The following is a 23966-nucleotide window of genomic DNA, read 5'->3' as shown; positions in this document are numbered from 1 at the left end:
ATTAATGAAGCTTTCGGGCAGTTAACTGTAAACAACAAAGGCTGTTTCTGGGTCTATTTAGTATAGCATCAATCCTGCGAAGCACCAAGCTCCTTCAGCTCAAGTATATCAGCTTGTGGGATCTGGCCATATATCTTCCCAGTGACCTCTCTTTCTTTTGCTAAAGTAAACCCAGAGACCATAGAATCTAGCTTGCAAGAGATCAGCGTAAATGCTGGGCTGTTTTCCACTGTCATGGCTAACAAACTGGAGCTGCTTTTGAATTGGAAAGATTTATAACAGCACCATTTCTTGTACTTACCAAAGCAGGAAGGAAGGCAGCATGTTGTCACAGGGCTTGAAAAATCCACAATGTAACATGAACAATATACAACTGTTGCTCTAAATTGCAGAGCATGTGGTATGTTAGCTGGTAGGATTAGTAGATGTAGGGCAAATTTTTCAAGCCCTGTACTGACATAAATCAGTTGGCCATTAAAATAGTAGGTGGGCAAGTCAGTGGGAAAGCATTGTTTCTAAGTTCCCCTTAAAGCAGCATTCACTCTCAAATGCTCTTCATAGCAAGTTTTATTGGACTGACTTCTGTTGGTGAGCGATCCAAGCTTACATAGAGCTCTTCTTCAGGAATCAGGTCTGGGAAAGGTACTCGGAATGTCACAGATAAATACAAAGTGGAAGAGATTGTTTAGCTTAAGTAGTTGACATGTATTTCAAGGGACCATTCAAGGTGAAGTGGCCTGTTAACACCCCTCTGGTCATAGGGTGGAAAGAAATGAGGGGTTGGGGGTCAAAGGCAGCTGGGAGGGGTTGTTAGTGGGTTATAGAGTGTTGTAATAAGCCATAAATCCAATATGTCTATTCAGTCTGTGGTCTTTAGTGTCTAGCAAAGTTATTAATTTAAGCTCGCAGGCTCATCTTTTGAAAGTGTTGTGCTGATTTCCTTTGAGGATGAGAACTGATAGGTCAGAAATAGAGTGATTGCTTTGTGAAAAGTGTTCAGCCACATGTGATGTGGCGTTTTTCTCTTTTATAATTTTCCTGTGTGAGTTCATTTGAGAGCATAGTGATTGGCTGGTTTTACCCACATAGTAGTTATTGGGGCTTTTATTGCATGGGATGAGAGACACCGCATGTTGTGATAGGCACGTGTATGACCCATAGATCTTGAAAGGTGTGTTGTGGGGAGTGTTGATCATTGTAGCAGTGGAGATATGTCTGCAGGTTTTGCATCTGTTGTTCTGGAAGGATCTGGTGCCACTTTGAGTTGGTGTACCCTGGTCCATGGGGAGCTTGCTTCTGATGATGAGCTTTGGAGAGGTTTGGTGGGTTGTTTGAAGGCCAGAAGATGAGGTTCAGGAAAGATTTCTTTCAGGATGGAGTTGTCATTGAGTATGGATTGTAATTGCTTGATGATACCCTCTGTGGGTTCCAGTGTGGGGTGGTAGATGACAATTAGAATAGTGCATTTGGAAGGGGTTTTATTTCTGTACTGAAGCAGGTTCTCTCTGGATATTTGGGTTCCCATTCCGTGATGTGATCTACTTCTCTGGTGGAATGTCCTTGTTTGGTGAAGGTGGTTTTGAGTGTGTTAAGGTGTATATCACAAAGTTTCCCCTCAGAACATATTTTGTGGGATCTGAGTGCCTGGCTGTAGATAACAGATTTCTTGGTGCATTTGGAGTGGTTACTGGATTTATGAATTTAGGTGTGATGATCTGTGGGTTTCTTGTATATAGTTGTCTGTAAGGTTCCAGTGTTGAAGCTGATTGTGGTGTTCAGGAAGTTGATGCTAGTCTGGAAATGTTCCAGAGGGAGTTTAATGGATGGGTGGCTGTTGCTGAAGTACATGCCTCAATACAGAAATAACCTCCCCCACACCCGACAGCACACCTCTCTTTTGCTTGAAAGTTTCTCTCTTTGACTAACAGAAGTTCGTCCAATAAAAGATATTACCTCACCCACCATGTCTCCCTAATATCCTGGGACCCACATGGCTACAACAACACTACATACTTCACAGGATGTGCCATTTTTCCTTTCAGGATACTACTCCTGACGAGCTGCTCTCTGCTGTTATGACAGCTGTCCTTACGGATGTCAATCTGAGTCCTGAGAAAGTGGGAGATATCTGTGTTGGTAAGTGAGTCCTCTTCATCCTGAACTTAAACTTCCAGTCTTGGGCCTCTCTCTGAAAACAGGAGTGCCCTTTGTGACCAATGGATGCCATCTATGCAGAGCTCTGAAATCAGTAGGCTGTTAACACTACACTAGAATAGTGTTAGCTTAATCTCCAGTGCATCCGCTGCTGGGGGGCTGTTTCCTCTTCTGTCAGGGGTATGGGCTCTGATTTAAGAGTTCTTCTAAAACACTGACTCTGGTGATCTTAATACGCTCAAGCGTCTACAGAGTGTTAAATAGCCAGGGTAAAGGAAATGCAGCTAATCAGTTGGAATTAATGTCTTTGCATGCAGGCAATGTGCTGCAACCTGGAGCTGGGGCTTTCACTGCAAGAGTTGCCCAATTTCTAAGGTAAATTTTCTTCCTCCTTGAGTGAGACTTCTTTCGTTGTGTTCTCTGGCACCGAGTTCTCCTGGGTACTGAGAGAAAAGCGGAGATGTGATTCTTGAACTCTTCCAAAGCTAATGTCCCCTAATCTTTAAACTAGAAGTTAAACCTTGACTTGCAGTTCAAAGTCCCCGCTTATTTTGAATCTTCTCACACGTTTCAGACTGGGAGGATCAAGCTCTATTGCATAATATATTGTTAGCTTTTACTATATTCTCTTACATGTAGTTACCAATTTCTAGCAAAACTAACAAAAATGAGGTAGAAAAATAATTTTGGAAGGCAGGAAAGAAATTGGTAATGGTATGAACAGCCTTTCACCCCTAGAGGTGAATTCAGGTTGGGTTGGTAGTAACTAAGTCATTACTGCACAAGTGATGTTTAGTGGCTCTTGTGAAATGATTTGTTGGCTCTGCCCAATACCTCATGAATCATTGTCTCAGTTTCTTGCACCAGCACAACTGGCAATGATAGTAGAGAGGTTAAGGACTGAATTCTTTTCTCACTCCTAGTGGGGTTCACTGGATGTCAGGGTTGGTGCTGTGTGACTAAACAGATTTCATTCTACAGGGACTTATTGTACCTGCTGCTGTTTGTCCCACAATACAGATCATTGATTGGTCTAAAGGTCTTTTCTACACTACACAGTTGGGTTTTGTCGACAAAACAGTGGAGGTGTACACACTGCAATGCGCCTCCCGCTGATTTAACTCTCCTGCTCCACCAACGAAATAAAACCATCTCAATGAGTGGCGTAGAGCTTTTTGTGACCAAGTGAGAGCGATGCAGTGTCAGTGTAGACACTGTGCTTGCTTATGACACCCTAAGTGGCCTCCAGGAGGTATCCCACAATGCCCATCATGAGCACTCTGGTCAGTAATTTGAATTCCACTGCCCTGCAGCCAGGTACACAGGCATGTACCCCTCCACCTTTAAAGCCCCAGGAAGTTTTGAAATTCTGCTTTCTGTTTGCTCGGTGTGGACAGTTCACATAACATCTTTCCAGCTGTCAATGCCGACTCTCCACAGCAAACACGCTCCTGTCTGGAGTACACTGGAGTTGTTGAGTCTGTGAGGAGAGAAGGCTGTGCAGTCACAGCTCCGATCCAGCCATAGGAACTTTGACATCTACGAGCAGATTGCTCATGGCATAGAGGAGAAGGGGCACAAAAGGGACACGCAGCAGTGTTGTGCTAAGATCAAGGAGCTGAGGCAGGCCTACCAGAAGGCAAGGGAGGCCAACAGTCACTTTGGTGTGGCACCAAATGCATGCCGCTTCTACAAGGAGCTGCACACCATCCTTGGCAGCGACCCCACCTCCACCACCCAGAGCCCTGTGGATACTTCAGGGGGACTGGAGGCAGCAGCCAGTGGAGTCAACCCCGAGGATGAAGTGGTGGACGAGGAGGTAGAGTTGGAGGAGGATGTGGGACAGGAAGCAGGGACATCCGGTGGTGTGGCATGCCAGGACCTCTTTTTGACTCCAGAGGGGTCTAGCCAGTCCCAGTGCTCTGGCATGCCTGAAGTGGGAAAGGGGAGCTTTGGTAAGTACTCGTTTTGCTTTGATACTGCACGGTTACATGAGGTAGAAGTGTCCTTTATTTTGTTACATGGTGCACATGGGAGAAGGGATAGAAACTAACAACACTAGATACTGTTTTCATCTGCTTCTCATTCCCCTATGTAGCTACACAGTGGGAACCCTGCAAAAAAAGTTTGTTAATGTACACCGGGATCACCTGGGAATCCCCCATAGAGATCTCTAGGAAACTTTCCCGACGGTACTCTGCAACCCTCTGCCAAATGTTCCTTGGCAGAGCTGCTTTGTTTCTTCCCTCCATTGTAGGAAACTTTGCCATGCCAGTCAGCAATTACTTCTGCAGGAACCAAAGCAGCACACAGGCGAGCAGCGTGCGGACTCAGTCTGAAGCCGCACACATGCAGGAGATGTCCCTTGCATCCTTGGTTACCCTCAGTAGTGAGATATCAGCTTCAATCACCCACATCTGTGGAAAATGGTGCCAGTATTCAGAATAGTGTCCCTAGATTCTTGTACTGGTCCCCTTCTGAAACCACACAGACCTTTTGTCTCATTCTGCATCACCTCCCTCTGGGCCAAACTTATTATGTTTAGTGCGCTGGCTGTGTTGTATGCTTGCCAAGGGAAAGCGAGAAAGAAGTGTATGTAACTTTTATGATTCAAGATTGTGAGAGCACACACAATACTGACTTTTGTGTATTGTTTCTTTTGCTTCTGCAGAGGTGCCCTTTAGGACCAGCTCCTACACACCAGTGTAGCACCTCCATCAGACAAGCAGGCGAACAAGGAGTAAGGAGGACAAGTTTTGAGATGTGCTGCAATCGTCAGATCTTGCAGATAGCGAGCACAGAGTGTAGAGAGAGACAATAAATGAGAAACTAGAAATGGATACCCAGGAAAGGAAACAGGGCAGGAACGGATAATAGAGGGTCAAAGGAGCAGATGATAAAGCTCACAGAGGAGCAAACAGATGCTTAGGTCCCTGATTGTGCTACAGTTGAAACATATCCATGCTAGAGTCCCCCAGCAGCCCATACAGAACTGCATTCCATGCCGTCCACAAACTCCCCCCTCCCACATTCTTCTCATGTCTCTGGCCCTTGCACTCCACCCCTAGGGACATGTTCCATAATGACAGCTGGACTTACACACAGCTGTGAGAGCCTCATTTCAGAGAGTGCTGCTCAGGGTCATGTCTCCTGTAAGAAATGTAAATCTGTGTATTGCTGTTTAATAAAAACTTAGTCTTACAAGACAGTGATTCTTTATTTGTGTCCTACACGCAGTGGTTGCAGCACATTTGCAGACTACAGTTGAAATTCAGGCAGCAATTATTCCAAGGGTCATTCAAGGTGGCAAGTAAACAATGTCTGGCTGAACGCTTTACAGAAAGATGCATTACTGGGGCTCACTGTCCAAATGCGGCTTCAAAGCCTCCCTGATTTGAATAGCCCCCCGTTGAGTCTCTCTAATAGCCATGGTGTCTGGCTGCTCAAAATCAACTGCCAGGTGATCCACCTCAATGCTCCATTCGTGGGGAAACTTTTCTCCTTTGGCTTCACAAATATTATGCAGAGCAGAGTAGGCTGCTATGACCATGGGAATGTTTTCCTCATTGAGGTCTAAACTGCCAAAAAGACAATGCAGCGACCCTTTCATCTGCCAAACACACATTCTACGGTCATTCGGCACCTGCTGAGCCTGTTGTTGAAGCAAACCTTGCTTCTGGGAAGATTTCTGGTGTAAGGCTTCATGAGCCACGGGAGTAAGGGCTAGGCTGAGTCTCCCAGGATCACTGTGGGCATTTAAACATCCCCTATTGGAATCTTCTGGTCTGGAAAGGAAGTCCCTGCATGCAGCTTTCTATACAGACCAGTGTTGCTGAAGATGTGTGCGTCATGCACCTTCCCTGACCACCCTACATTGATGTCAGTGAAATGCCCACGGTGATCCACAAACGCCTGCAATATCATAGAGAAGTAGCCCTTTCTATTGAGGTACTCCATTTCAAGATGGTCTGGGGCCAAAATTGGGATATGCATGCCATCTATCGCCCCACCTCAGCCATCCACTATTTCCTGCACTTTGCCCAGAGTCGCAGTCCTTCATAGCAGAAGGTGATTAGTGGTCCTGCACACTTGTATCACTGCAACCCCCACAGTGGACTTCCTAACCCCAAACTGATTCACGACTGACCGGTTGCAGTCTGGAGTTGCCAGCTTCCACACAGCGATTGCCACATGCTTTTCCAGCTTGAGGGCAGCTCTCATTTTAGCGTCTGTGCACCACAGGGCAGGAGCGAGCTCCGTGCACAGTTCAAGGAAGGTGGCTTTGCACATCCTAAAGTTCTGCAGCCACTGCTTGTCATCCCATACCTGCATCACAATCCAATCCCACAGTGGGTGCTTGTTTCCTGAGCCCAGTAGCGATGGTCCACCGTGCAGCTGCTCCGTGAATGCCAATATCAATCTTGAATTGTTTCTTTCCATGGCACACAGCAGGGCAGGTACCACGAATTCCTGTTCAGATTTGCAGCTCATGAAATACTGCAGGATCTGTTGCGTTGTGTTTGTTATGCTCATCACAAGACGAGAGCCGTGCATGGATGCATGCTTTCAGGCAGAAATGGCGGGTGCAAAGTTTATAGGGGCATTTGAAAAACAGAGCTATACATATTCGGAATCCCGTGGGATGATGGGATTTAGAAAACTGCATCCTGGGTCTGTGAGCCCACTCCCATGATGCACTACAATCCATTCCCAGAAATCCAAGTGGCAGAAGGTGGCGATTTGCACAGTGGGATAGTTACCCATGGTGCACTGCTGTCCCTGTCATGCCACAGCACCAACAGCAGACAGGCTTTGCTGGAGCATTGTGTGAACATGCAGAAGGGATGTAGTTACAGTGGTTTATGATCGTTGATGTAATTTAAGACAACTTAACTCTGTAGTGTAGCCATGGCCTTAGAGCAGTCTGACAATAGGTATGTCTGTCATTGTGTTAGAATTGATTGAGTTAAAGATAATTTAAGAGATTATTTTCCACTTTAAATTTCTTATTGTTTTGGTATGTGGTGTCTTTCACTCTGTGCCTTATCTATTGTGTCTTCTGTTCTAGTGGCATTCCAGAGACCGTACCCTTATCATGTGTTAACAGACAGTGTTCCTCTGGATTGCAAGCTGTGATCAATATAGCTGGTAAGCATGTAATGAGCCTTATGGGCAGTCAGAGAATCAGAATTTTCCTTTATTGATGGTGATTTAGACTGCTGGAGCCAGACTCTGAAATAATTATTTCATCCCTAATTCTCTCTTCCCTATGAATTTCTTATACTTTTGAGTTTGAATGAATATAGCCTTTAGGTCTGGAAGAAACTTTTTGTGAAGATCCCATAATTCTACTCTGTAGAAATGTTAGTTAAAGGAACTCAATATATTCATAACAATCCTCTCTGAAAATTATCATCTGTCCTTGAAAAAGAGTGAGCTACCTTATTCCAAGAAAATATGATCCTCTGAGTAACAAGATACTGAACAAATATTTACTGCTAAGTGGTGGTAAAAATGTTTACACAGTACTTTTGTTGCAGGTGGCATCAGAAATGGGTCTTATGACATTGGTTTGGCCTGTGGGTAAGAATATTTCTATATAGACATTTACTCCTGTAGACTTCTTGATAGTGTTTCGCCTTCTATAACATCTCTCATATGAGAATCTCAAAGTGCTCTCCAAGCAAACTACAGAACTCCTTTGAGGTAGGCATTATCCCCATATTACAGATGGGTGAATAGAGTCTCTGAGATTAAGGTCTGGACTTTTTTTAAGTGACTAGAGATTTTGGGTGCCTCATAGGAGATGTTTTAAAGTGGCTTGACTCTTTCAGAAGTTTTGAGAACCTACCCCCTGGAAACCAGGCTCATTTAAGGTGTGTCAAGCAGGGCACTCAGTGTACCTAATTTCTCTTGAAAATGTAGCCACAGGTACTTGTCCACAGTGTCACAACAAGGCAGTGAGTAATCTGAGACTGGAACCCAAGAACCGAGTGCTAGTTAGTCATCCAACCCTTATAAGCCTTTTTTAAAGAATTGGTTTGTTAGGCCCCTCTGGTGCCCTGCCATCGTGTGCGCTTTTTGTGTGTGGAGATCTAAGGGCCTGAAAAACGCCATCTGTGATTGGCTTTTTATAAGCCTCTGGTCAGCTTCTGTTGATCTCAGATCCCAGTTGTCTCATATATGGAAATGAACATCTCATCTGTGCTAGTCACTGATGTTCCACAGGAGTGTTTCTTTGTTCACTGCTATAAATGCAGTTGAATTAATACGTGGTGCTTCTTCTCTTAGTGCTGGCGACTTTCCTGGAGCAGTGAGTGGGATGAAATGTACTAATGCTGTACAGAGTAATGAAATCATGAGCTGGGACATAACACACTTCAGAAGAATCTGAATTATACAGAAGCAAAATCTTTTAGATTAAAGTAGTGGGTGTGCATTTACCTCTGAAGTTTCCAATCTGGCTTGGGTTACTAACCTCAATCAGTAGGGAGATCACTTTGTAGCCTTCAGTGACAATCTGTTACCCTATCATTGCTCTTATAATTCAGTATCATTGAAAATTTCAGCTTACGCAAAGATTTCTGAGTGTTAGGGTATGTCTGCAGAGTAGCTCGGGGGCGTAATTCTCAAGTCAGGTAGACATACCTGTACTAGCTTTGCTCGAGCTAGTGCACTAAAAATAGCGCGGTGGCAATGGCAGCTCGGGCTAGCTGCCCAACGAATACAGTCCCACTGGACAGCCTAGGTATAGTTTTTAGGTGCTAATTTGAGCCAAACTAGTGTGTGGATGTCTGCTCGAGCTGAGAATTGCACCCTTTGGCTGCTGTGTAGATGTATCCTCAGATAAGCGAAGTAGTCACGACCCTTCTTAGGACTGCTGTGAAGTAACTAGCATAGCAAGGTAACAAGTCTGTCTGATGGATGTGTGCACAGCAAATGGCATGTACCAGGAACAGCCTTGTGTGCTGGCTGAACCCTTGGTACTCTCTTATCATTCAAATTCATTTCTGTTAACATGCTTGTTCCGGGAAGTCTTTCAACAGTAACCCACTGAGTTGATGCAATTTAAAGGCCCTGGATCCAGCCCTTTCACCTCCTGATCCACAAGTTGTTGGGCTCAGTGCAGGCAGGAGTCACTGGGTGAAATTCTATGGCCTGTGTTATGCAGGAGGTCAGGCTGGATGATCACAATGGTCCCTTCACATCTTGTGTTTAGTAACTTTATGGTTTTTAATCAACAAATGTTAAGCAAAACCGCTTTTATCTGCTGATCCCTTTATGTAACCAGACACTACCTGTGGCAGTATTCCCCTCCCACTTGTCTCCCTTTACCTTAATCATGCTCAGTTGTTGTCGTTCACTCTAATTTAGAGCCTGAGTTTTGCCATCCTTACTCTGAGTAGTTTCAGTGGTGTCAATTTAAATAAGGAATAAGATACTACTCAGAGTAAAGGTGCAGGATCAGACCTCTAAATTGTAGGCTCCTTGGGGTGGGGACTTGTTTTCCTGCTTGCCTGATGGTGGTATATAAATAATATGTCTGGAAAATAGATACATGGATGGTATAGGATCTAAAAGCAAACCCTTATCCCATCTTAGGACTTATGGCTTGATTTAACTTTACATGAACTTATTAGTGTAATAAATGGCTTCATAATCATACAATAGATGTTTTCATTTCTTAATCTGTTATCTCTCTTATAGGACAAAGGCTGCAGCATCTGTGATCTCTTTGTTGCATAGTAATCCTTTCTTGTTCATGTTGTGCAATACAAGACAAATGGCACCACTCACATGAAGTCTCTCTGCAGTGGTTTTGTTAGCACTTGCCCTGCTAGGCTCCTAGCCAGCTTTTTTTAAGCTGCAACTCTTGCATTTTTATTGCTTTTGTTTATATTTTACCAGTGGAAACTCCTGCCCAGAACCATTTGCTTTCCCATTATGTTTACTGCCGAGAAGGGCTCCCAGAACGACCAGTAACTCTCCTTCCCATGCTGGGAAAATACTAGACATGAACTGACACTGATATTCTGCCCTAGAAAAACAACAGGCAGCTTAATCTGTAGGGAGAGTGGTTTTATTGCTTTACATTTATGTTGTGATTGAAACCAGAGTGAGGCACAGGTCAGGTACCGGTTGCTTCTGCAGTATGATATACAAGGTTTTTATTAGGATTCTGAGCTTTTGACTCTGCTAATGGTACTAAATTTGCATGAATTCTTCTAAGGCAAACAGTGGTAGTAAATTCTAACTTTTCTTCTTCCTGTTCAGAGTGGAAACAATGTCCCTCAGAGATGCAGGCAACCCTGGTGATGTTAGCTCACGTATGATGGACAATAGTAAAGCCAGAGATTGCCTTATTCCTATGGGGTAAGTATTATTTTCCTTTCTAGAACTTAGTGATTTTTCTTGACTGTGTATCTCATAAGACAGTGTTTTGTTATATTTAAAAATGCACCAAACTTATTGTCTCAAACTCCCTCTCTTTAATGGTTGACCTTTAGATCCGCTACTGAAGTCTGTGCACTTCAGCGTTACCTGTGGTTATGGTAGAAGATTAATTGTATAAGGACTGGTAGTTATCCAGACCTTTTGAAAGCAGTCTTCGTTGTCTTACAGTAAAGATCAGTGGCTTAATTAGCAGGAGTAGGAGAACATTTTGAGGGGCTCAGAACTGCAAATTTTTAGTGTTTCTAGAAATTTTGCTGCATTTCACAAACGCTCAAGTTTCTGTTGCTTTCCATTGTGGAGATGCAGCCAGAATCACATTAGGGGCTACCTCTGCACTCCCCTTCCCCCCAAGGGCTGCGTGTGGGGCCTTTGCATCTCTTCCAGCCCCTCTTCATTTGGAGAACAAGTGAGCGGATTTGCAACGTGACATAATTCTGTCATGTGGTACTGCAGAACACTAAGCCCAAGGGGAGGGCTCAGTCAACTTGAGCATAGAGCTTGTTTTCTTCCCTCTCTGCTTGTCTTTGATGGCAAATGGAATTTTAATACTCTTCTGTCTCGGTGGATTAATACCAGTGGTATTTTTTCCCAGAATGACCTCAGAAAATGTGGCAGAAAGATTCGGCATTTCCCGAAAGAAGCAAGATGACTTTGCCATGGCTTCTCAGCAAAAGTAAATACCTGGGTTTTATTTGTGCGCCAAGGAAATAAAAATTACATGGATAATCTAAAATGCTTGATTTCTGTAGAGAAAACTTCCCTGTTTCCCATTAACCGTTTTTGTGTTATCCTGTGGTAAAGGCTTAAAATGTAACATTTCAAATAACAGCAATGTAGTGAGGTGTGAATAGGCGACAGCTAAGAGAATGAGGATCTGGGTGGAGGGTGGGGTAGCTATGACTCCTGAACTGTAATGGGAGTCTCATGACTAAACCCCTTTCTTCTTAGCATATGCACAACATGCCTGAGTTGGCACGTGACCAGGATTCATCACCAAATTTGGTCTGCTGGTTGGATCATTAGCTTCCCTGGCTGAGGCCGGGTACTGACAGGGAGTGCAACGTGAATGCTGATCCATGCCCCCCACTAAGCCCACTGTGAACATATCGCTAGAAAACTTAGTCTAGAGTGTTTAGAGTATCCGTAGTTGAGATCAGGCTTTCTGTATTTCCCACCACCCAGATGGGTCACAGCTTTCATGGTTTCTGTGAAACCCAAAATACAGTTGAATGTGCTTATACTAGCTTTAGCTAGATAGCTTGAAATCCCCTTGGACTGAAGTCGAATGCTGTGGTAGAAGGAGGCTTTTCTGGAAGGGAAAGTGTGGGTGCAGGCACTAAAAATGTCACTTCTAGAGAAGCCCTAAACTTGTGAGTGTAGCTGGCAGTCATTGCTGTGGGTGTTTTGCTTCATATGAGCCCAGGACAAGCTCTAGTAACCTAGCCTTTCCTTTGGTTAAATTATTGCAAAACTAAATTGATTGATTTCCAGGTGACAATAGAACTGTTCTGACAGATAATCCGTTGCTGACTATGGATCATCTGCAACAATTGGCACCAAGGAGTCAAATTAAACTACAGTAATAGTCTAGTCCAGTGGTTTTCAAACTTTTTTCCTGGGGACCCAGTTGAAAAAAATTGTTGAGGCCCACGACCCAGCGGAGCTGGGGATGAGGAGTTTGGGGTGTGGAAGAGGCTCAGGGCTGGGGCAGAGGGTTGGGCTGCGGGATGGGGCCAGGAATGAGGGGTTCAGGATGTGGGAGGGGGCTCTGGGCTGGGGCAGGGGGTTGCGGTGTGGGAGGGTGTCAGGGCTCTGGGCTGGGGGTGCAGGCTCTGGGGTGGGGCCGGGGATGAGGGGAGTGGGGTGCAGGAGGGGCTCTGGGTTTGGGGGGGCTCAGGGCTGGGGCAGAGGGTTGGGGTACAGGAGGGGGTCAGGGCTCTGGGCTGGGGGTGCAGGCTCTGGGGTGAGGCCAGGGATGAGGGGTTTGGGGTGCATGAAGGGGTTCCAGGTTTGGGGAGGCTCAGGGCTGGGGCAGGAGATTGGAGTGTGGAGTTGGGGCACGGACTTACCTCCAGTGGCTCCTGGTCAGAGGCCCAGCTGGGGCGGAGAAGCAGGCTTCCCGCCTGTCCTGGCGCCGCGCCCTGGAAGCAGCCAATAGCAGGTTTGGTTCCTAGGCAGAGGCGCGCAAGCAGCTCCGAGTGGCTCTCGCCCCCCGGCACTGCCCTCCCCCTCCAGCTCCCATTGGCCAGAAACCGGCCAATGGGAGCGCAGAGCCAGTGCTTGGGGCAGTGGCAGCACGCAGAGCCCCGTGGCCCCCCTGTCTTGAAGCCAGACCTGCTGCTGGCTGCTTTCAGGGCGCAGCACAGTGTCGGAACAGATAGGCACTAGCCTGCCTTAGATGGGCAGCACCGCCGACGGGACTTTTAACATCCTGGTCGGCAGTGCTGACCAGAGCCGCTAGGGTCCCTGGGTGCTGAACAAGGCGACCCAGTGCCTTATGTGGGTCACGACCCAAACTTTGAAAAACACAGGTCTAATCAAGTGTTGCCTGTTCCAGCTATTTTTGTAATATAGGAAGCCACTGCACAGGCTAACCTTTAGATTTTGGCCCTGCTCCTAGAAAATTTGGTGTGGTAACTTTTCTTATTGATATTGGACCAGTAACATAAAAGGGTATGTGTACACACTCATGTGTGTGAACGGGGTGTTGCTCTGTCCTTGGACTTGGGGTATCTGCAACTGTACTGGCTCATCCTTCAGCATTTCATTCTTATCTTTTACTTTCCTGAACCATTACATTTGTTTAAGCATCAGTTCACTTTTTGAACGAAAGCATGAAGTGGTGGGGTTGTATTTGAGCAACTCTTAATAGTCACCTATTCAGTAGATGGTACTCTTCTCTGACTCATAGAAATCGGAGCATGTGCTGGTGGAGGTGCCATTTCTCAAATCAGATGTCCAGCAGGGGTCCTTAAACCCCTTGTTGATGTAAAAGAGCCCTTTGTACTTTTTGAAATAGAGTATTGCATCGTAGTGTCGAAATCAAATTCCAGTTTGGTTAATTGCATTCAGCCCCTCCTAAACCGGACCAGTAATTTTAGTTGAATACAGTATTTTTATTTTCTGTCCCAGACATAGTGTTGCTCTGTGCTGAAATAGCTGCCGCACTCCACTCCACCTGCATTTTGGTGCTAGGTGAAGTGATTCTGGTGTATGTAGTTGGATGAATTACGTAACATGCTCTGGAATACTTCTGGGATGAAATTAGATATTTAAATGTTAGTGCATTATGCCAATAGATTGCAACACCCCGGCATAAAGTTCAACTTCTCTGTATTGGAAGGCAGACAGGAGTGGGAGAAACTTGATACATTCTTTGGTAACTAGCAGGAAAACGTAACTGTCTTCATGCTGCTTAGCTTGCTGAGCCTGTACTTAAACTCGTAAAGAATGAACGAGTCCAACTGTAGGTTTTGTTTTGACATTTTTGAAATATTTTGATTTCCGATTTGATGTGACCTTTTGGTTCAGAATTTCCTTTAATTTTATTTAAATGTGTGTGTGCGTGTGTGTGTGTGTGTGTTTGTGTTGCCAGAAAACCAAACAATCCATTATTCCCCCAGCTCTAGTGATAGCAGGGGGTAGAACCTGGCTCTTCCTGCTTCAAAAACATGGCCTCCTCCCACTTACGCTAAAGGAGACTTTTCGTTATGTTAGCAGCATAGGGCCCATTGCACACAGTTGTGCAGTTTTATTTCCATTTGTTAAAGAACAACACTTTACATACTCTACTATTTTCAAGCAATGAATGACGCACCTGTAAACCAATTCCTTCATAATTTATGTCGTCATTAATTAGCTCTGGTGATTTTAGAAGCATTTGGTACAGTCCTACTCCAGATTTTTAACCATTCGTGCATTCTCTACTAATAGAGCTGCGAGAGCTCAGCAGATGGGATTGTTTAAAAATGAAATCATTCCAGTGAGGACTACTGTTAAGGATGACCAGGGCAATCAGAAAACCATCACTGTGCTTCAAGACGAGGGGATTAGACCTAGTACAACGCTGGAAGGCTTGGCAAAACTCAAGCCTGCCTTCAAGGAAAATGGCTCCACTACAGCTGGTAAGCACTCTAAGTCTATGAATAGTTATTTTTGGATCAGTGTTCTGTTGGCATGCAGTGTCAGCCATTTTGTTATCTTCCCAGTCCCACCTGCGTTACTGGTGACTAAACATGCCCAGGCAAAGGTGATCTTGTCAGTGAAATATCTCCCAACAGGTAACTCCAGTCAGGTCAGCGATGGAGCTGCTGCAGTTCTACTGGCAAAACGCTCTAAAGCAGCACAGTTGGGGCTTCCAGTCCTAGGGGTGTTAAAATCTTACGCTGTGGTTGGAGTTCCACCCGATGTCATGGGCATAGGGCCAGCCTATGCCATTCCAGTAGCTTTGGAGAAGGCTGGTAAGGTATTGTGTTTTTTGTTCTGTTATACAGTGACAACCAAAATGGGGTCCTGGTCCATGAGTAGGGGACCTAAGTGCTGCAGTATTATAAATCCTAATGTGATCTCCGTCACTTTAGCTCATCTAGTTATTTAACAGCGGTGGGAATACTGAGTCATTACATTCATAATCTTAGAAGAAATCCTGCCTAGGATTACTGTAAGATTCTATTCACATGCATTACAAAATATAAATAATCATTTCATTTGTATGTGCTCAGAAACTTGCATTGAATCCGTTTACAGTTCCAGCAAAGCGTTAATAAGTGTAGTACATGATTTGTTCTCTGATGTTGTGCTTCTCTCATCTTAATGTGGGTGAGACACTCCAGTCTGAAATCATATGCCTGTAAATTAACCTCTTTATTAGGGTTACCATACGTCCGTATTTCCCCGGACATGTACGGCTTTTTAGTTGTTAATTGCTGTCCGGGAGGATTTTTTAAATATATAAAAACATCCGGAAAATACGGACGTATGATAACCCTACCCACTGCCCCCCTCCTCTTGGGGTGTCAGCTCGCTCAGCCTGCGGATTACAACCCCCCGTGCTGCTGCTCCCCTGCGCCCCACGGCTAGGAGCGGTGGCGTCTCTGCAGCCAGCTGCTGGTGCGGGGGACCAGCGGCCGCTTCTCCCTCCTCCGAGCATCCCCCGAGGCTCTGGCAGAGCCTCAGTCTCCCCCCTCCGTCCCGGCCGTGCAAGGAGCCCCCCCTCGCCAGCGGTCTGTGCAGCCGGGGCTGTCTCCCCCCCGGCGGAGCCGCTGCCCGGGGGCGGGTCCTGGCGCAGGGGAAAGTTTCTCGGCGCGCGGCGGCTCCCGGGAGCCCGAGCTCCCCCACCCAGGAAGGGCCCACGCTGCAGCGCCTCCCGAAGCCTGAGCTGCCGCAGCCTCACCGGGTCTGGCTGGGAGCGGGGTGGAGGCTTCCCTGAGGGAGGTGAAGGGTGGGGGACTTTGAGGTGGGGGGGATTCTGAGGGTAGGGACTATGGGAGGAGGTGGGGGGCTCTGAGGCAGGGGCTGTGGAGAGTGGGGGGCTGTGGAGGGGGTGGGCTATGGGAGGAGGTAGGGAAATGAAGGGTGGGAGGTGAAGGGGAGGACTGAGGTGGGGGCGCTGTGGAAGGTGGGGGCTATGGGAGGGGGTGGGGGGCTCTGAGGCAGGGGCTGTGGCGGGGGGGCTGCGGAGGGCAGGCTCTCAGGAGAGGGGGCACTGAGGCAGGAGAAGGCTGAGGATGGGCCCTGTGGAAAGCAGGTGGCTCTGGGTGAGGCCTGGGGGGTCGGGTGGGCGGGAGGCCTGGGGGGGGTCCGGCGGGTGGGCGGGAGGTGGCTCTGGGGTAGGGTTACTATACCTCCAGATTTTCCCAGACATGTCCGGCTTTTTGGTCCTCAAATCCCTGTCCGGGAGGAATTTCCCAAAAGCCGGACATGTCCGGGAAAATAGGGAGGCATGGTAAGGGGACTGCCTCCTCTCCGGGCTCCAACTTTCCCGGCTCCCGCCACTCTTCACCGCAGCGGGGGCCGGTGGGGCGGGAGGGAGGAGGGGGAATGCGGGATGCTCGGGAGGGGGCGGAGTTGGGGTGGGGACTTTGGAGAAGGGGCGGAGTTGGGGCGGGGCCAGGGCCCCGTGGAGTGTTCTCTTTTTGAAGTATTGAAATATGGTAATCCTACTCTTTATTAATGAATACTCTTCCCGGATAGGCCAGTTCAAAATGGCAGCTATTTATATTGTGTAAATAACCATAGTATTTTACATGTTTTTCCATGGAATTTGAGCTGTTTCTATAATTCCTTTCATACTCCGGGAATCTCACAGAATGAGTTTGGATATGGCTATTGCAGAAACTAGGCAAATTTAACAGCACTTCTTTTGCTCTCACATCCTCTCTGAAAATATCCCAAGATCTTTAACCTCTACAAGGGTTGGGAGGAAGGGAATTTTGTTTATATCTTATTCAGAAGTCTAGTAGTGATACTTAAATCATTATGCATAATTTTAAATGTGATGGCCTTTGATATCTAACTATGCTGCAATTACCAATATGTCCGCTCATTCCTGTGAGGGGGAAGTGGAAATGTTTCATTGAAAGCCTTCTATTTAGGAATATTTTCTTTCAGACACTATTTTTTCAGTTATTAAATCTCCTTCTAACGTCTGATCTCTCTCTAACACACAGGTTTGACTGTGAATGATATTGATATATTTGAAATTAATGAAGCCTTTGCTAGTCAGGTGAGACTGCCCATCTTGTTTAATTTTGGATTTCTAGGCTGCTTGGTGGCCGAGCAGAATTTCATATTGGTTACAACTGTAAATGTAACAGATCTAGTAAGAGGGGTGTTTAATAAAAACCTAGATGGAATCTTCATTATAGTGTCTTCTGCTTTAGAAACCAAACTGAAGTGTGTTTAAAATCTCCCTAATTGTGTCTTCTGGCTTATTTTATAAAGGTGAATTTATAAATATATCAGGCTAGCTCAGTTCCCCATGTGTCTTGGATACACAATGTAGTTCCAGCTTGTTTCATAGAGGTGCATGTAGGTGCTGAAGACAGACCTACCATCTTCACTCTCAGTATGCAACACAAATCATATAGGCTCAGTTACTAACACAAATTTATTTTAAATACTTATTTGGAGTGGTAAATCTGAATGCCAGGCTTTCCCTTAAACTATATATTTTGAGCTAAATTCATCCCTTGTGTAAATCCACGGAAGACAACAGACTTACACTAGGGATGCGTCTAGCCAGTTGTGTTCAGTGAAGCTTTGCAATCGTATACAAATGCAAGGTGCCCAATACTAAGATGGGTGAACTTGAATGCCTGCTATTAAATGAGGAGATTGATATTACAGGCATCACAGAAATTTGGTGGGATGATGATAATTATTGGGACATGGTAAAACCAGGGTATAAAATATATAGCAATTACAGGATAGGTCATACTGGTGGGGGAATGGCACTATATGTGAAAGAAAACAGTCAAATAGAGTAAAAATCTTAAATGAATCAAACAGTACCATAAAATCTGTATGGATAGAAATTCCATGCTTGAATAATAAGTGCATGGCAGTAGGAATATATTACCAACCTGACCGGCATGTGATTGTGAAGAGCTCAGGGAGATTAGAGAGGCTTGAAAAACAGAACATCTAATAATAATGGGGGATTTCAACTATCCCCATATTGACTGGGCACATGTCACCACAGAATGGGTTGCAGAGATAAAATTTCTAGATACCATTAATGACTGCTTCTTGGAGCAGCTAGTCCTTGAACGCACAAAGGGAGAGGCAACTCTTGATTTAGTCCTAAGTGCTGCTCAGGATCTGGTCCAAGAGGTAAATATAGTTGAATCGCTCGGTAAAAGTAACCGTAATGTAATTACACTTAACATCCTTGTAGGGTGGAAAATACCCCAAAAAACTAACCATAGTAACATTTAACTTCAAAAAGGGGAACTATGCAAAAATGAGGACGCTAGTTAAATGAAAATTAAAAGGAACAGTCACGAGTGAAGTGCCCGCAAGCTGCATGGAAACTTTTTAAAAACACCAGAATAGAGGCTCAAACTACATATACACCACAACTAAAAGTAAAACAGTAACAGGTCAAAAAATGCCACCATGGATAAACAGCAGAGTTAGAGAGGCAGTTAGAGACAAAAAGACATCTTTTATTAAGACAAATTCTACTGAGCATAAACTGTGGCAAGTCAAGTGTAAAATTATACTGAGACAAGCCAAAAAGAATTTGAAGAGCAACTAGCAAAAGACACAAAAACTAACAGCAAATTTGTTTTAAGTACATCAGAAGCAGGAAGCCTGTGACAAAATCAGTGGGACCACTGTATGATTGAGGTGCCAACGGAACATCAAGGTAGACAAGGCTGTTGCAGAGGATGAGGGAGAGTCCCACACCAGAGCCGTTCTTTTTAGATGACAAATCTGTGGAACTGTCCCTGATTAAGTTGTCAGGAGAGGAGGTTTTGGAACAAATTGATAAATTAAACACTAATAAATCGCCAGACCCAGGTGGTATTCACCAAAGAGTTCTGAAGGAACTCAAATATGAAACTGCAGAACTACTAACTGCAATGTAACCTATCATTTAAATCAGCCTCTGTATCAGATGATTGCAGGATAGCTGATTTTTTTTTTTTTTTTAAAAGCTTGAGAGATGATCCTGGCAATTACAGGCCAGTGAACCTAACTTCAGTACCAGGCAAATTGGTTGACACTGTAGTAAAGGACAGAATTATTAGACATACAGATAAACACTATTTGTTGGGGAAGAGTCAGCCTGGCTTTTGTAAAGGGAAATCATGCCTCACCAATCTATTAGAATTCTTTGAGGAGATCAACAAATGTGAACAAAGATGATCCAATGGATATAGTATACTTGGATTTTCAGAAAGTCTTTGATAAGATGCCTCACCAAAGGTTCTTCAGCAAAGTACAGGCAGTCATGGGATAAGAGGGAAGGTCCTCTCATGGATCAGTAACTGGTTAAAAGATAGGAAACAAAGGGATGGAATAAATGGTCAGTTTTCAGAATGAAGAGAGGTAAATAGCAGTGTCCCCCTGGGATCTGTATTAGGACCAGTGCTGTTCACCATATTTATAAATGATCTGGAAAAGGGGGTAAGCAGTGAGGTGGCAAAATTTACAGATGATACAAAACTACTGAAGATAGTTAAGTCTAAACCCGACTGCAAAGAGTTACAAAGGGATCTAACAAAACTGGGTGACTGGGCAACAAAATGGTAGATGAAATTCAATGTTGATAAATGCAAAGTAATGCACATTGGAAAACATAATCCCAACTATATAAACAAAATGATGGGGTCTAAATTAGCTGTTACCACTCACGCAAGAGATCTTGGAGTAATCATGGATAGTTCTCTGAAAACATCCACTCAATGTGGATGTCAAAAAAGCTAGCAGAATGCTAGGAACTATTAGGAAAGGGATAGATAAGAAAACACACAATATCATAATGTTACTACATAAATCCATGGTATGCCCAATCCTTGAATACTACGTGCAGTTCTGGTGGCCCCATCTCAAAAAAGATATATTAGAATCGGAAAAAGTACAGAGAAGGGCAGCAGAAATGTTTAGGGGAATGGAACCGCTTCCATATGAGGAGAGATTAAAAAGACTGGGACTGCTCAGCTTAGAAAAGACACGACTAGCGGGAGATATGATAGAGGTCTATAAAATCATTAATGGTGTGGAGCAAGTGAATAAAGTGTTATTTTACCCCTTCACATAACACAAGAACTGGGGGGACCTGATGAAATAAATAGGCAGCAGGTTTAAAACAAACAAAAGGCACACAAGGCACAGTCAACCTGTGGAATTCGTTACCAGGGGACGTTGTGAAGGTCAAAAGTGTAACTAGGTTCAAGAAAGAGTTCGGTTTAAGGAGGATTGGTCAATCAATGGCTATTAGCCAACATGGGCAGGGATGCAACCTCATGCTCTGGATGTCCATAAACCTCTGACTGACAGAAGCTGGGGCTGGACACCAGGGGGTGGATCATTCAATAAATTGCCCTGTTCTGCTCATTCCCTCTGAAGCATCTGGCATTAGACACTGTCAGAAGTTAGGATACTGGGCTATCTGGACCATTGGTCTGACCCAGTATGGCCATTCTTATGTTAATCCAGGTTGTTCCCCAGTATGGGATACATGCTGAGAACTGACACATGTGATTAATTTCACAAGGACATGCTTGATATGTCTTTCTAGGCTGTGTATTGTGTTGAAAAACTGGGGATCCCAAAGGAGAAGGTCAACCCCCTTGGAGGAGCTATAGCATTGGGGCACCCACTAGGCTGTACTGGGGCTCGTCAAGTTGTCACTTTGCTCAATGAACTGAAGCGAAGGGGAAAACGGTGAGTATTTAAAATAATGTGGTAAATAGTTTCTGTAAAGTATCTACAAGGTAAGGGTCAAAACTTGTGATGTCCCTTCCTTAAAATGGAGTGTTCATGTTTCTACCATAGCCTGGAGGATAGTAGGAGATGGCAGGCTATTAATTACTAAACAAGTTGAGTAAGAGCAACTCAGATGTCTTCAAACAGGGTAGAGAAACTTAGTTTAGAGTTTCCTTAGTTTAGAGTTGCACACAGCTTATTTCTCCAAAAATTCTGATGGATAGCATGAGAGTTTCAGAGTACACCTGGAGTAGATCATAGCTGAGCTTCCTGAAGAGTAGTGGAGGGAGGCAGCGTGGTGGTTTTCTTGTGATAGTATTCTGAACTGATCCCATCCCTTCGTATCAGAGGGTGAGTTTCTCCCTCAACATGACCTCAATCAAAGCAGAGTCCTAAAGCTCATCCCCTCTATAACCCACGTCCCCCCTATTAATTTATCTGCTTTGATGGCTGAGGGGCACAGTTCTTAAAGTGCATCACTCTCAGGAGAGTGGATATATCTGTGATGCCATGGGGCATGTAAGAGTTGGCTGAGGAGAATCTTGTACAAGGAGTGCCTCTTACCCACTTCAGGGAAATAGGCATCAGAGACTGTTCCCAAATTAGAATCTTTGTGTATCTAAGCCACCCTTCAGGATTGTGGGCAGTATAAGTTATCTTTATTCACTGATTTTTTTCAGGCAATCTAGAGCCAGAGTTATTGTTTCTAACCACACACTAACTTGTTTTGTTCCAGAGCGTATGGTGTTGTATCCATGTGCATTGGAACTGGCATGGGAGCTGCAGCAGTATTTGAATATCCAGGGAAGTGAATTCCATTGTACAAGAGAAGCACAGCATCTGACTCTTCATTCTGCAATGATAATGAATAATTTGCACTGTAAAAATGCAAGTGGGTTCAGGAATTTGTTTAATGGATCTTGTTTACTGATTTTAGGCACAAATGTCTAAAGGGTATAAATTTATGTGCACTGTATACTGAAATACTTTGGGATGGGAGGAAACAAGCTTGGTGGCTGCTTCAAAGCTAAGGTGTGCAAATGCCAGGGGTCATAGGTGAGCTCAATTCAGCCAGTTTTGATCTTAAAAATAGAGGCCCCAATTCATATGCATTTATGCATATGAATAATCCCACTGGATTCAATGGTACTCATATGTAAAATTACTCATATGGAACCAAGGGATCAGGGCTATAATTCATAAAGATGAAGTTCATGTGGGTCTTGCTTTTTTAAAAGATAGATGTTAAGGTATAGTTGCTTACGCAACTAAATGTTGATGCACATGGAACAATTTTTCCAACACATTATGTATGTAGATTTTTTACTACCTAATGATAAAGTTTTTAAGGGATCATCCTGGGATGATTGATTAAATCAATAGCAACAATGAAAATATGTGTTTTTTTGTTTTGTTTTGTTTTGTTTTTTTTTTAAGTGGTTAAACCATGGTATTTCACCAACAGCCTGACTGATTACATTCAGGTTATAACTATCCTTTATGGCTCATCAAATTTGTCCACATGCCCAGTGTGTGTGGGTTTTTTTTTTATTATTATTTAAAAAACTCCCATATTTTTCTATTAAACAAATTTGGGCAGAGTAGAAGGAATTGTATACGAGTTTATCCATTCATAAATAATATTTCTCTTGTAAATGAGAATGATGAAATAAAAGGTAGAGAAGGGTTGGACAGGCTGCCAAAACTAGTAATTGTCAAATAAAAGCTGACCATTCCATCTTTAACTTTACAGCGTTTTTACTTAATTTTAGCTTGTTTTGTGACTTCTAAAAAAATCAGTCTTTTTTCTGAATTAACATTTAATACAAGCTCATTTTGTATCTCAGTATCCTAATATAGAACTGATTTTGGCACCTGTAACACTACATGAATATCAGTAGCATTCTCCATGAGTCAGTATAGTTTTATTACCAGTGTAAAGATATACTTTTTGTATTGTACAACCATTTCCCTTATATACTATCTTCAATAGCAGGCTAATGTACTTTGGCCACATTAGGCGTAGAGTTGGAGATAACCTTGAGACAGTTATTATGGAAGGAATGGTGGAGGGTTATTATAGTAAGGGATGCTCAGAAAGGAAATGGATGAGGTGTGGCTGATCACTGGAAGGTTAGCCGCTAGAAGTTAGTGATAGATTGTGAAGAATTCTGCTATGATGTCACTGATATACAGACATGAATAAATGGATTTAGTTACTAGCTTCAAAAGACCATTTAAACTCCTAGTGGTAACTGTTTTAAAAGAAAATGCACTTATTGTCATCTGACATTACTTTAGAAATGTTTAAATCAGTGATACAAGCTGAAAAGTTGTGTCCTGTTTCTTGGTTATGCACTTATCATAATTGTGTACTTGAATGTAATTGCTATATTCTAAAAATAAGGATCAGTAATTAAAGGCCACCATTAAAGATGGGCTGAATTTTTGATATTCTTTCCCTACTAATGGGGAAAAAGCCCACTAAACTAGTCACACTTATTCGAATGGTATGTGAGCAGCAACTAGAGTTCCAAGGCAGAAGTCTGAAGTGGGGCTGCAAAGTGAGACACTGAAATCAGAGGGTCAGGGAGGCCTCCAGTTCCTATCTCTGTAAAAATTAGACTGCTTTGATTTAGATGAGTTACTACAGAGAGAATTCTTTCCCAGGTGTCTGGCTGGTAGTCTTGCTGACATACTCATGGTTCAACTGATCGCCATATTTTGGGTCAGGAAGGAATTTTCTTCCAGGTCAGATTGTCAGAGACCCTGGGTGGGGAGGGGTTTTCACCTTCTTCTGCAGCATAGGGAAGGGGCCACTTTCTGGTTTAAACTAGAGTAAATGTTGGCTTCTCCATAACTTGACGTCTTTAACTCATTAGTTGAGGACTTCAGTAGCTCAGCCAGAGGGTTATGGGTCT

General features: G+C 44.1%; 1 protein-coding gene and 1 long non-coding RNA gene across 2 annotated transcripts; both read left to right on the top strand.

Moving 5' to 3' along the window:
* Positions 1–2042: 2042 nt before the first annotated feature.
* On the top strand, positions 2043–23217 carry ACAA1 (acetyl-CoA acyltransferase 1; the record flags this gene model as incomplete). Its single annotated transcript, XM_034759908.1, is given in 11 exon segments — positions 2043–2136; positions 2472–2529; positions 7223–7302; positions 7695–7737; positions 10429–10527; positions 11201–11281; positions 14542–14732; positions 14889–15068; positions 17277–17332; positions 20858–21003; positions 21782–23217. Coding segments are annotated over 11 exon segments (1104 nt in total), but the record flags the coding sequence as incomplete, so codon positions are not given.
* Positions 2541–5358, top strand: LOC117871988. Its single transcript, XR_004644375.1, has 2 exons — positions 2541–4109; positions 4826–5358. It is a non-coding gene; the product is annotated as an uncharacterized LOC117871988 (long non-coding RNA).
* Positions 23218–23966: the final 749 nt, after the last annotated feature.

This window comes from Trachemys scripta, chromosome 2, assembly GCF_013100865.1.
Source record: "Trachemys scripta elegans isolate TJP31775 chromosome 2, CAS_Tse_1.0, whole genome shotgun sequence".
In the NCBI taxonomy this organism is placed as follows: domain Eukaryota; kingdom Metazoa; phylum Chordata; order Testudines; family Emydidae; genus Trachemys; species Trachemys scripta.
Note: the sequence above shows the minus strand (reverse complement) of the source record. Positions and strands in the feature narration are given on the sequence as shown.